General features: G+C 24.1%; 1 protein-coding gene across 1 annotated transcript in view; it reads right to left on the bottom strand.

Moving 5' to 3' along the window:
• The window catches only part of LOC112594101 (atrial natriuretic peptide receptor 1), a 288,296-nt gene that overhangs the window by 181,085 nt on the left and 91,449 nt on the right, over positions 1 to 15,762 (bottom strand). Inside the window, exon 4 of the mRNA XM_025338728.1 lies at positions 11,491 to 11,605. Coding sequence (XP_025194513.1) covers positions 11,491 to 11,605 — 115 coding nt within the window. The remainder of the gene's footprint in view (positions 1 to 11,490; positions 11,606 to 15,762) is intronic.

The raw sequence follows: 15,762 nt of genomic DNA, 5'->3' as shown, positions 1-15,762 counted from the left end.
TTTGAAGTAGCTTGAACACAGGTCTTCGTCAGACGTATATTCGTGAAAATTACAGACTATTAAGACTACTCTTAACAAACCTACTACAAATGTAGGTATACGATATTATATACATAATATAAATGTTATATACATACACATTATATATATATATATCAAAACGTGGTGTTGAAGACGAGGAACAGATGCAGCAGCGGCTGTAACCCGTCGCACACCCACGCCACCCTTTCGCCAAGATAATTTTTACAACGAATTATCTCTCACACTACGTTAGACTATAATAATGTTCATAATATTAAAGTAATAATTGTTTAATAACGGTCATTTTTTTTCATTGTGTTGTTATAAAATTGTGCATCTATTAAGTTCAATTATGAATTTTCAACGTATATTGTTTATACCGTCATAACAAAATCGACTTGATAATATAATTATTACGTATATTATATTTGCCTGTAACGAACCGCGCAAAGAATAACTGCATTTATCATATACTCGTACTTTAATATTAAAATAAAATTAAAACTATTGTTAACGAAGTATTTACTAAGTATTTAACATCGAGAAAATGACACAAATTCTGAATTAGATCATTATACAAATGAAACTAAAATCGAAATGTTGATTTATGAACATTATTAAAACGCCGCGATGAGCATTATTTATTTTTTAAGAATTAGATTTCAACCTCTTACCATATACGTAAAGAATAAAAACGAAAAATTGAAGTGACTGTAGATAAAATTTCATTAAATAAAATGTAGGAAAAAAAAGGGTTGTCAAAAATCCAACGTCATAGTCCATATAGACCCGAGTTGTATTGAACTATATTTGTTCCTGTATACTCTTATACCCGTAAAACATACACATACTATTAAATTTAAATGGAAAAAAGACGCTTTGACATTACGTTATATACTTTTGGGAAAACTCGTAGGATGTTCATTTTAGGGTAGCATTACAAGCTGCTTTAAAGTAATACGATAAAGCCTTTCTCGTCCTTTGTACACTGTAACATACGACGTGTGAAATATCAATATGGAATTCCCGATAAAAAAAAATAAAAATCCCGTAAATGTCAATTTAAATATTTCCACGAATGATATATTTTTATAACGTGTTTAGAAGTACCTTTTTAACTAATAGAAAAAAAAGGTAACTCACCCGGAATATTCTTATCAAACAAATTATTTTGCAAAACCGTATATTTAGTACCTACTTACTATATAGATTGTAAAAAAAAAACTCAAACTGTCTTTCCCACATTTGAATCTATTAACATTAAAATACGATTAAACTGAATAATAAAATTACACACATTTCATTTTATCATTTCTAAATTTAAAACACAATATTATAATCGTCTATAGAAATTATATAATTTTTTTCTTCAACTAGTATCATTATATTAACACTTACATTAAATTCAAGAAAAAAAAGGGGAGAAAAAATTTAATTTTCAATTAAGTAATTATTAGATATTTATTCACATTGCCATAATTTTTAACTATATTAGATTTAATATTTAAGTTTGTGGATGTAAAGTTGTTGTGTTGTTCTAATAGTTATTGGATTTACTTTCAATCTCTGTTTGGTTCGATTCGGCTTACTTGAACATTTTGTTTGTTATTCATGTAATATTATTTTTAACACCCATCGATTTTAATTTAGGTCTTATTAATTCTAGAATTTCGCTCGTTAGCATATTTTAGATTCCGTATTGTGTCGTGACTTCCAATGAGGATGAACGACCTTGAATATTTTCGATAGGGCGTTTAAATTGCTCAAACGTTAATGGTATTTTATTATTATTATATGTTAATATTGCTAGTTCTAGTAGTTCATTTATATTTCTTGAGAATTTGCTTTTTTTCTTTTCTGTGCCTTAAAACTATTATTTGTTAGTTCATTTTTATACTCAGTGCATTTTCGTTTTTTATTTTCCCGTTACTTTGTGAATCAGAAATATGAACTGTCGAATAGGTTTTTCTTTTAAGCAATTCCTGATTGTCATAGGTCTTATTATTTTATCACGTTCGCGGGCTAATTGTGTGTAATCCTTGTTATTCTGTTAGTTGGAAATTTAGGCAATTTGACTAATTGGAAGTGTGTTATTATTATCAGTAGCTTTATTTTTTATTTTATTACTGGTAAGATCATTATCTGTATATGACTTAGCTTTCACGTTGTCTATTTGAGTGACTTTATAAATTGTTTTTATAACGTTTTTATCATTTAATTTTACTGCGACAGTTTTGTCGGCTAATTCATTGAGAGAGTACCTTGAAAAATATAATATTTCTAATAATACACAATACATGCTAATTTATCGTCTGTTATAAATATTCGATAATTCGTATTACCGTGAGTGATTACTAATGAATTTGGTTGTTTTTCAAATTCTTCCAATATTATGTATATTCGTCTACGATAGCTTAGGATATGCTAATTCTGAGAAATGAGAAATGATTGATAACTTCGTATTTTAATTGGAGTTTCGTTAATGTATATAATTTTAGGATTGTTAATTAATTAATCGAGTCAATTTTTATTTAATAATAAAATACAAAGTCTACTATTTTATGCATGGTATAAAGATAATATTTTTTGGTGAAATAATTTAAGCTATGACCATTATACAATCTTTCTGGTTGATTGTGTTTACATTATCTTTAATCTTAATTATTATACCATGATTTATTTTGGGGAGGCTGATTTTGGCTGTAGTTGTGGCAAAGAACTGTGTTATTATGTTCATTTGTTGGGATTTCTACGCTTGTTACGTTGAGTCGTGACTTATTGCACTCTATATTAATTTTATTTATTGGACTTAGTTACTTAGAACTTATGTTGCTTAGTTATTTTTAATTTCATAGATTCGTTTGTACTTTTGGCGATAGATATTGTAGTGGTAGTTTTATTTTTTGTGTTTTTGGTGATTAAGTAATTTGGAGGCTAATATTTTTATCTTGGATGATCCTTTAGGGGATTTAGAACAATTCATTTTCCTCCCTTCTTCCAATTACTATCTAACTAGAATAATTTAGAAGCCTCCCATAACTAATTCTCATAAGTTGTTAACTGAAATGCAATATTTTAAACTTTGCAAATGCGCTTTTTGAATAAACGACTGTAAGATAAACACATATATATTGTTGGTTAAATATATATTGTACTATAATATTATTAAAGTATAAATTCTAATAAGTTACACGGGTGGTACTTTTTATAAAAAATTTTAATTAGAATTGATTAAAAAATTTAAAATATGGTGTGTTATTATTTAAATCAATTTCAAAATGTAGTTATTTTTCTATAAATAATAAACAAATTTAAAAATAATTTACTTGAATAAAAAATAAAGAAAAATAATTCGGTTTATGATAACTAAGTTTTTATTGAATAATATGCTAAAATATATGTTTACAATTTTAAACTATGTAATTTATATTTTATAATATGTGATTCATACTTAACAAAACTAAAAAATTCCCTAAGACACCACGTTTGATATTTTATGAAACTCAAATTTAAGTACCCACTAAATTTTGTAAATCTCCCTATCAATAACTCTACATAATATATAAATATGTTATAAAAGTAATTAATACAAGTAATTATTGTTTATCAATTCTTGATATATTTTAAATAATTATTGTCATCATATTATATTCAATATAGCTACTTTGATGTTAGTTTATTATACATTTTTATTTATTAAACGGCAAAAAAAAAAAAACAAAATATACACGAATCAACAAAGCTGCGTGCGGCTTGAATAATAATAGATATAATAACAGAATACGACTGCATACAAAATAATGTATACGTATAAAAAGAATGAAGAAACACTATGGCAATATTTGTAAATAAGAAAATTTATTTTTTTTCATTTATATCACCAAATTAGTTTAATAGATATAAGTTTACGCATTATTCGCTATCATATATTAAAATAAACATTGACTGTGGGCTTGAGTTTTAATGAGATTTTCGTTATTCGCGTTTTTGGGCAATATAGAGTATAGACACAGAAACTTACAGAAACTAATAAACACATGCGTTTAAATTATTGTTTCACCGTGTTTTTAAGCCCCCGGTCGACATACGATGGCTAAGTTAAAATGTGGGTCCCAATTATTTCGCTCTATGTTTTTTTTTTTTTGCAACCGTAATCCAATGGACCCGCTGTCATGTGTTTGAAAGAATAAAAGTAAACATTGGAGTAAGAAAGAAAACAATGGAAAAAAAAATAAAAATAGTGAAAAAGGTTTCGCGCCATCAACGTTCTTAATACAAATGTCGTACTCGCTTCTAGCTTAACCAATACCACGATATAATATAGGGGATTTTGTAACACAATAAAATAAAAATTAATAATAAACCCATTTTTCCAGCATTATTACCTACTTAATATGCATTGTTTCTATCACAACTTATTTCGTTAAAATATAATACGTCATAACAATTAAAAATATATGTGATCCAAATAATATGTTATACTTATTATATTTTTAATAGTATTATTTGAACACAAATATCTGCAAATTATAGAAGACACTTCAAGATAGTATAATACAACACAATAAACTATTTTAATACAAATGTACTTGAGCATATGTTTAACTATAAACAATCTTGTGTAGTTATTTTTTAGTTTTTTATTACATAAACTGAAAATATTATAAATTATCACTTGAAAGGGTTTGATTTGTGAGTTTTTTCACCCGAAACTTATGTAATTTTGCATTAGTTTTAATTGAATCACTGATTTACATTATAAATAAAGCAATTTAAAAAAATAAAAATGATAAAATATGTTTTTAATCTATAAAATTGATTGAACCCAATTTAATGGCCGTATATAGAATAAATTTATTTATTTTTTATTATATTTTAAAAAGTGAAGAATTTATTTTCTTCAATATTATTTTATCCTTGATTATTACAAATCGAAAAACCATTTCTAATTTGTTTTATACCTTTAAATGTAAATTATTTTTTTCTATTGTGTTCATCTACCCATTTGAGATTTTTGATACACATACATTATTAGTTTTAAGAACTAAAACCATACCTTTACAACAGACTTACAAGAATAACATGCATTTATTAAATTCTCAGATGTCACTAATTTTAACAGTATACACATTTATAACCATTTTTAAGTCACTTTCTGAACACTTATTAAATACATTTTTAATCTATAGCCAAGTAATTTAAAAATCTGTTTCAACAAAATGAATTTCTTTGATTATTATTTCATAAAGAATAAATAATTATGTTTACTATAGCGTTGAAAGTGCAAATTTATTTAGATATTATTAAATACTAAAAAATTAATATATTTACATCAAAATTGCAAAATAATATTCCTTCAGTTCCTCGGTGTATGATTGAGTGTAATAAAATTTTAATTAGCGATTAAAAAACATTTATACCCCATATAAGTTATGTTTCGATAAAAATAAACTTATCTCATTCTAACTGAGACAAAATTTATATTTATTACTTATTAGGCTGTTTTATAAAATACAGTAGAGTAGTTTTATAAATTTTCAGTAAACTCAAATTAAGTATTTTTTATTTCAGCATTTTAAAGAAAAAAATAGGTTAAGTATAAATTACTTATAAATTATGAGTATGATAAAAAAGAAATTGAAAAATTGTAAATGGTAACACTTAAACGACAAAGTTGGCTGTCATAGAAATATTTTCATGGTTAAAATATTCCAGAATATATTTTAACTGAACTTTATCATGACTATACTATTATTATCATTGAAAAAGAACTTGAAGCACCTATGTAAAACTTCAAATTCAATAAAAAAAAAAAAATGACTGAACTAGGACAATCACTATGATTTTTGCTTGTAAATTTGAATGATTCATGTTATTTAAATTAAATATTAATATATTATTTTTATGTATGGATGTTTAAAATATGAAAAGTTTTTGTATGAATTCAACAATCGGTCGAATAAATTGATGATATTTTAATAAAATATATGTAAAAAACTCACACGGCTTACTGTTTTGTCTGCTTTTATATTTGTAATAAAATATGATTGCTTAAAAATAGCAACGCCTTGTATCTTAAATATTTATCATACTTAATGAATTAAATATTTCCGTAGTATTGTTGTAAATTTTTATTTCTATCATTAATAAGTAAAAAAAAATGTATTAGTGAAAAGACTTTTACTTGTACAATAGAGCTTATCTTGAAAGGGTATTCACTTTAAAATAAATTACAACTTTATTTTGGGTACTCTGTAAAATGTGAAACTAAATAGAAATGTATAACAGTGTTAATTTAGTTTTGATGAATGACGCAATAGATCCCACAGACATTTTATTTGTATCTCGCTCTATAAAAACATATTTATCTTCATATTATTTGTACCAGAATATTTATGTCCACATGGCTAACGTATACCACTTTGCCTTTTAAATTTGGGTAATTCAAAATAATAAAGTAATTTAAATATTATTTTTTACTAAAATGTCTGGCCTTGCAAACGAGTGTGGTTAATGTGATTCATTAATAAAACAAGGAAAAAAGTAAAAATGAATGTTATTTAAACTAATAAATAATAAAATATTATAATTGATTGTATGTATATTGTGTATAGATTTTAGATACATAAAAAAAATGTACATTTATAAATTTTAAATGCCATGATAGCAATCCATGTTTTTTTTTTTTTTTTTGAATAAGCAGAACAAACTCATCTGTATTAAAAAAAAAAAAAAAAAAAAAGATATTATTTTTATAATTATGTTTATGTAAAGTATCAGTATTACAACTATAGCTAATTTATTTCTTTCGGTTGAAATTCTTAGTAATACAGAAACCAAAATTTATTCAAAAAAAATAAAATGTAATTTAATATTTTATACTTATATATTAAAATTAACAATTTCAGTTGAAAAAAGTTATTAATCATTTTTAATATTAAATTAGCGACTATAATATTGTTATAATGTAAATAGCAGATTAATACAAATTAAGATATCATCAACATAATTGAAATTTATCCTTAGTTTAAACGAATTTAAATTTAAAGTTGTAAAGTTTCACATACAAACTTTAACAGTATAATGTTAGAATTTCCAATAATTATGAGTTGGTTCAAATAATTTTATTTGATTTTATTTATCAATTCAAATTAATTAATAAGTAAGTTTATGTAGTTTTACTTATTATAAAAAAATTAATATATGATTTCAAACAATTCATGAATAAAATTCAAATATTAAATGTTTCTAATAACTACAGTCAAGCGATAATATTCTAACAAATAGAAGAAAAATATTCAAAAATAACTGCTTAAACATCAAAAATAAATTTATGAATGTAATACAACTACTAATATATATATTAATATATATATATATATATATTATTGGATGGTAATTTTATTAAAATAAATAATACGTTTACACGTTGTATAGAATTAATTAATAACAAAAAAAAACTTAAATAATATTTTTTTAAATAATTTATTAGAAATGTTATTTTTATTTAACGATGATTTGATTTCTTCTTTATTAGTTTCCAATTCAAAAATGGATTATAAAGTAGAATTATGGTATTTTATTTTATTTTACCCATTCTCAAGAGAATGCCACACAATTCCTCAGTTGCACACACACTTACATAATTACACACCCACTTTTTAAGGTGCTTAACGTAGTAAACTCTAATGGAATGTTAAGAAAAGTTAAAATTTAAAATCTTAAATATACTATTTCAAAGTAAGTTAAAATCCAGTATACTTTCAATGTAACATTGTTAGTTGTTGCTTAGTTACGAGATAATTATTACATAAAAAAAAAGTTTCACTCGTAAAACAACCACTTAAGCTATAGTAATAGTTTAGAAGTCAAATATATACTGAATAAAAAAGAAAATATTTTCTATATTTTACTCATATTATTAATTTTTTTTTTTTTTTATTACTTATTTTGTATCATTAATACAAAAAATAGTTATTATAGTTTTAAAATCTGGTAGTTTAATATCTTTAAAACTTAAATAACATTATTTTTCAAGAAGTTAAAAAAAACAAAATGATACTGAAGATATTATTTAGTGGATCTTTTTCACACAGATCAATTTATAGGCGTGTGACGTCATATGAATTTAAATTTAGTTAGTTTTTTTTTAAATTTATTTTTATTTTAGATTTTAAGCAATGCAATGGGTTTATTGATTTTAAGATCATATATGTAAGTGTACGTGCGTGAATGTGTATTTTTTGGGTCTATCATCACCTTTCGGAACAATAAAAATATTTCGTTTATTGAATTTGAGTGTGGTTTTTGGTAGCAAATTAGATTTATTTGGTACTTTGAGAGATTGAAACTCATAGTATTTTTCAAAATGTTCATGGCTTATATGTGGAATATTTTTTTTGAAAATATGGTAACTCTTTTTTAGCTATTTGCAGATATTTGACATTTTCAATTTTTTTTCGTGTTTACTATAACTATCGATAGAACATATTTTCTTACATTGTCATAAAGCTTTGAAATTGTATACAATATTTACCATAACTCATAGGTAGATACTACATAATACCCATAATACTGAAACCGAATGGTCCAAAACAATTATAAAAATATAATTACTTTTTACAGAAATTTGAAGTTCAAATTTTACTGCAAAAATTCTTCCAACCTACTGGATGACAATTATAGTAAAATTGATTATCTACTTTTATATAGCAATACACATTTATTATTACATTCACTTATAAATATAGTCTAAATGAACCGTTTTTATTTTTATTTTGTGATAATTTTTCTTTGAATTCAAATTTAACACTTATAAATTACAGCGACTTACTCATTTTGTCATATTTTTATCAAATATTTTTCTTTAAGCTATTGTTTAAAAAGTGTTATTATATCCCTTATAAATACTTATAAATAAGACAGATACTTAATAATAGATAAAATGGATCATCTCATTTTTGTAACTTAATTTGAACTTGTTTAAATTAACAAACTTAAATTATGATTCACGAATTTCAACGCCTTTAAATTATACCTAATATTCAAGGTATGTTCATTATCAAATAGAGCAGTGTTTCTCAACCGGTGTTCTGCGACCGTGGTACATGTGTATAGTATTATTAGGTATTAATTTTTAATCATATAATATATTAATAATAAAAAACAATAATTAAAATAAAAATGCCTCTTTTTGTTTGCTTTTTATTATTTCATTACTATAGTGTTCCGTCAAACTGTGTAGTTATGATAAATGTGCCGTGAACATGAAAAGGTTAAGAACCACTGAAATAGAGTATGAATTATTTTTACAATTAATATATTAAATACAATGATATACTTATAGTGTTATAAGGACTATAAGAAATTCAGAAGTTTACGACTTATCAAACATTGATGGATATTAATTTAAAGTAAAATATTTCTACAGTGATACCCATTTTATACTTAATTTTAAATCCAAGAGTATAAATCGTTTGATTTACTTCGTACACACTAAATACTAGTAATGGCCCGCGGGGAAGAAAAATGACAGATTTTGGCAATTGCTTCTTAGCAGGCTAGCGTGTGCGCTCCTCGGATTTTATCTGCAGCCAATAAACTACTTATCTTACGTCGAAGATTACGAAAAATTGTATACAATGTGATACATTTATGCGTCTACACTCCTTAATTTGAAAACTTTCAATTTTCAAAAAAAGTGTTTGTTTTGAAAAACAATCTAAAAAAACTCTATCATTAGTATTTTTTTTAATTTTCACTTTTTTTACGTACAAAATGTGTTTATAAATTTACATTCCATATTTTTGGAGTATTTGATTCATCGATACAACGTTTTTAACCAGTTCGTTAATTTTTTATAAGAATATATTATTTTTTTTTGATATGTAGATTAGAATAAGAAAGTAAGAAAGTAATCTTCTATTTCGCTTATGAACTAATATTAATTATTCGCTATTAATAATCATATAACCATATTTTTTACACCAAAGTACTCTGAAAATATTCTTTGTAGAAATTAAATGAAAATCTATATACTTATTCAAAAAATTTAAAATAAAATCAAAATAATGAAAAATATAATTTTTTAGCTATGTGGTTTTATATTAACTTAAAGTTATGTTAAAAAAAAAAAAAAATACTTTAAAATACTCAATTTTGTTTAATAATAAAATTACATTTTAAGATTCACCCTGTAAATACTATATGGGTAAGTACTTATGAAACGCTGCAGAGAAACGAAAACCAAATAAACTAAATATATGTACTACCCGGAAAATACCGCCAATCTACTCACTCTTATTTCCTGCTCAGATCTCGTTACATTTTTGGGGAGAATCATTATCCGTGAAAAGTTATAAAATAAATTTTTAAAGTTTTGTTTGTTTCAATTTGTACCACCCCATATTGGTTTTTATTAAAATCCAGGAACTGCAGAAAAAAGTGATCAAAATATTTGATAAATCAAATCGACAATATTAATATTCAGATATGCGTACTATGCTGTATAATATTATAATTATTTATACTATATACTTGATTTGAACATGATATTATTGTATTGTATTAAAAGCATTTACAATTATTTTAAAATATTTTAGATATTTTAAGCTTTATAATTTACTCATACCTACCAACAAATTCTATCTTAAATTTTTAACTCAGTAACATATCGAATAACACATATTTTTTAATTATACACATTATTTAATAGATTTTTTTTAGATTTTAATAGCAAATAAAAATTCTTTTTTCATTCAAATTTAATTTTCAATTTATTCAATTATTTTTGTTTTACTATAAGTATATAATTACATACAACTGAGCATTGAGTGTATGAAAAATTTACTTTATCATATTTTATTTAATAATAAAATACTATTTAAGTTCCTGTTTTTTTTTTTTTTTTTTGTATTTTAATTTTCATTTAATTTAAGAATATTTAATAAAATACAAGTCGTTAGTCGTAATATTTTAAGTCTATTTTACATCGTCTACAACATTATATTTTTCTTTGTATTCTGTCAAATGTATGAACTTAAGTTAAATCTATTTAAATTTTCTTAACAATTGCATTAATATTTAATCTGAAAATTATACTGTCAAAAGAATTCTTTTGTATAATCAAATTATAATAAAATGTATTTACAGATGAATTAAATCATAACATTTTAATTTAAATTCAGTTTAATTTTTATATTAAACAGCCAATTATTTAAAAGATTATTATTTTGTTTTAAGTTTTTACTTAACAAATCCAATCAATAATTGTGCTGTGATATATAGAAAAAAATATACATATTACCATAGGTATTATTAGTTTTAAAATAATTTACTTTTTCAGCATATAAAAAAATGTGTACCTATGCGATCTACCGTTATTAGCTAATAATAAACACATTATTTTCTCACTGAATGAGCCGTTTCTTTTGTATCATAGCACACCGCATTAATATAAAGATGAATTACCTGCTGAATAGCTCAATGTTGAAAAACACGTATTCTCCACTATCAATCATGTTGAGTTCTTCAGCGGCCAACAGTATTTCCCTGACTGTTAACGGATTGGCACACACCACCATAACTGAAACAGAAAGGAGTTTTGAAAATTCAAACCATGATTGAAAATCCGCTTCCGGATTGTATCTGCACAATGAAATGCTGTTACTGCTGTCAAATAGAGTAGGTTATTCATTATTATTGAAAAGAGTAGATATTTTTTATTCTGCTGGTTGGTTTATTTACTAAATTATACGCGTTTAAAATGCAATAAAACTATACGGAACATATAAATACCTATGTAATATAATATATTTTATTTTTATTCGATAGCGGAACTAGATTTCCCAAAACTGACAAATAAAACTTCCAGAGCTCCATTAAGATATTTATAAAGAAATATATTTTTAACACCATCATTTTTAAAATATCTATAATAAAAAGTATGTCGCACGTTATAAATTCTAATAAATAACCAATGTTATAGAATAGATATGCCATTTATGTATCTGATAATTACACACAAACGACATTTTTTACTAATTTTAATTCTCTATAAATCATGCAAGAAACATTTTCATCCGTCGTAAATTTACAAAAATTATTTTCATGAGTTATAAGAAAAATTATAATAAGATATCTTTTTTATTTTTAAGAACTATCAACACCTTCAAATATATATACAGATTCACATAATTATGATGAGTACTTAACAAGAATAATTAATAATATTTTAAAATCAACAAAAAAATTAATAAATAAATAAAATTTAACTTAATTAATTTACTAGGAATGATATATAATAATATTATACATCATAAAAAAAAAAAATCGTAAGTATTGAAAAAATAATAATATGAATATGAATATATATTACATACTAAAAATAATAGTATTTAAATAAAAATTTAATTGTTTTTGAAATTTTAAAGCATAACACACAAAACTATGAAAAAGAAGCCATTACTTGTCAAAAAGAGCGGTAGATTAAGGATAAAAACGCATCGCTATAAAACGGTCATGTACAAACGGCACGTGCGTCCATTGCTAGTTGATTTAAACTGTGATATCATACACATACTAATAAAAACAAGAGATAAAACAAATGATGGAGAATTATTCCTGTCATTAATTTAAATTTTTATTTTAAATCAGAGCCTATACCTTATTTCCTTCTAAATGTCTTTTTCATTGTAATTTTGTAGATAAGTAGTCAAACTAAATATTTGAAAAAAATTTGTGTCACATATTGGCACGTTTATTTTGAATAATAATTGTATACATGAACATTAAATAATACAATCTTTTTTTTTTTTTTTTTTTTAATGTAATATTAAAGAACAAAAATAACCATTACCAAATTGATTATTTATTATTATTTGAAAAAAAAAATTCACAAGATGCATGTTAAGATAAATTGTGTTTCATAATAATATGTTGTATAATGTGAAATAATTACTGCCTTATAAAATTCTTATAAAAAAGTTGAATAATGTAAAAATATTCATGATATAGCACTCTTTAACTTATAGTTTCTACTCGAGTCTCGCAAAACTACAAAAGCATTTATTATATTTATGATTTGATAACTAAACACACAATAGTAGTTATTTGTTAGCAATCTAAAGAAATAAACCAAAACTATATGTGTTCCGACTATAAAAGAAAAAAGTAATGAATAACATTAATTTATTATAATTGTGACTATGTATGAATTATTATAATATAATATATTAACCTAACCTGATATTGCAATAGAATCATATAGTTAAAACATAAATAATATATATAAAATAGATAAGAACGGCTCCAATCTAAATCGTTTTTCATATACAATTCCATTAAAGTGATCGAGTCAACTCAAACCACCTTTTTCATAGTTTAATGTAGTAAAAATAAAGCATGATAAAAAAAATAAATGTTTTAGCGATCACTCATTTGATTCTTCAAAACATCTGAGACCTTAAGAGAGTTTCACGTGTACGTAAAATCAGAGTTCCACCACAGCATCAGATAAACTACTTATATTGAGTATAAGACCAAAAAAATCAAAAACGGATAGAATTTTTTACATCGTTAACATATTATAATGTATATTTTATTTATTATATTTTTATTTCAATTAATACAATAATGATTGCATGTGAAACATTCCAACTCGTTACTAATAAATATGACTGCAGTTTCGTCAGACTCTGTCTTTAAAAACCATGGTTAAATACTCGTATTATTACTTCTTGAGTTGACAGGTAGATATATTGCAGAAAGAATTTAACTCATCGTTCACGTCCAAATACTTAGTACATAGATACTGTTTTACAAGGTTTTTCTGACAAAGTCATAGATATTTATAAGTACTATATAACAAAAAATGTACGATCTCCCATCCCATAAGTGATTCTTAAAAGTTTTTAAGTTTACATTGTAGAGTCAACATATTTTAAATCTATATACACAGAATAGAAGATAAAAGATCATTTTTTTTATCGAATTTAATATAACAGATGGATGAGTTTTTACACCGATTTTGATTCAAAACCTTTTGTAGATTATTCAATAAATTATTATGAAAACAAACACTTTAAAGTCGTTTTTTTTTTTTTCAAATAAAACATTTTATGATTGGAAATCTATACTTTTTCTAAATCGTAATTTGTAATCAATTTTTGAAAAACAAACATTTGTATTTAACTTAGTTTTATGTTTCTGTAAACATTACTTTAATTTAATTAAGCTTAAATCGATATGGCCAAGCAAATTAATGTTTTTAATTGAATTTCTTAAAAAATAAATAAATAAGTTTTCTTTTATCAAAGTAAAAACATTAAATTAAACAACTAATTTATAAATTTAAGTTTTTACTCAAAGTTTTTCAAAAGTAACCTTTTAAACATTTAAGGTATGCAAATACAGTTCAATTTATGATAATCGTAGTTTAATCATAAAATTTAATTTCTTAGTTATTAATATTAAAATAACAATGCATTTAAATATTCCGGATAAAATATGCTGGACAAGATCGACTGTACAATTCTAACTAGTGTTATACTCATGTCAATCAAGTTTTTGAATATTAAGTGCAAATTTAGTTCTTCGAACGTGAAATTAACGATATAAAATCGAAGTGAAAATAAAATATACAGCTAAGCAACTTACCAATCAACCCATCACGAGTATAATAATTCACTAGATTACTAGAAGAAACTTTATGGCACTAATCTAACCGGCGTGTTAATTGAGTTTGACCTTAACCGCTTTAAATTAGTAGGTAAATCATCGGGAGGGGGAAATGTGGTATTCATATTTTTTTTTAATTGACCCTTTATACAATATTGTTTAAACATAGTCAGTAAAGTCTGTTTACGACAATATAACAGTTACTTAGCTAAGTGTTCCTGACAGGAGCAACCGGACTATAATGAACTAATTCGTCAACCCTTACCTCGTTTACTGGGCAGAATTCACTTCAAATTAAGCAACCCATAACCAATTAACAGCCACAGTCATAACATTATATATGTATACAACGAAATTATTGTTTTCGCACGTCATAATAATAGTTTATAATATAAGCAACCAACCAAATTACCGAAAATTGCACTCTTAGTTGAATAAATCTTAAGAAATTGACAATAAGGACGAGTATTAAGTACAATAACGGTTTTTGTTGTCTAATTTCAAAATAAAAAAATAAAGACGAAACGAAACAAAACGCAACGCACATTTTATTGCGAGGACATTAACTAGTCTCGAAATTATCGTTTATCGTTCAACCATCTAATTCAATTAAACATAATGATTATATATAAATAAATTACGATATGTGATCGTTACAGTCATTATTATAGTGTGTGGATCTTCAAATGGTGTACACTTAACCCTCGTCCTCCGTGATGCACAAAACAATTCAGACGTTTGGAACACACTCACTTAAATACTCACGCAAGTAATCATAGGGACATGAGTTAGACAACTTGAACGACAAACGACTTTAATAATGTATATTTACTTGCCGTATATTTTATGTATTCAAACTGTTGAAATCCAACTTAGATTAATGTAGGTTTACTTATTACTGCACCATCTCAACTTTGTTGATACATTTAAACGAAATGTATACATTTAAGTTAGCACAAACATATTATATAAATTATAAGAAAACAAAAATAAATAAATACGATTTCTGCAACATTTAACAAACGTATTTACAAAAATAAAACGCTCTCAACCGTATTTTAACTA

The sequence above is a fragment of the Melanaphis sacchari genome, unplaced genomic scaffold (genome assembly GCF_002803265.2).
Source record: "Melanaphis sacchari strain LSU unplaced genomic scaffold, SCAv2.0 Contig21_pilon_pilon, whole genome shotgun sequence".
Lineage (NCBI taxonomy): Eukaryota > Metazoa > Arthropoda > Insecta > Hemiptera > Aphididae > Melanaphis > Melanaphis sacchari.
Note: the sequence above shows the minus strand (reverse complement) of the source record. Positions and strands in the feature narration are given on the sequence as shown.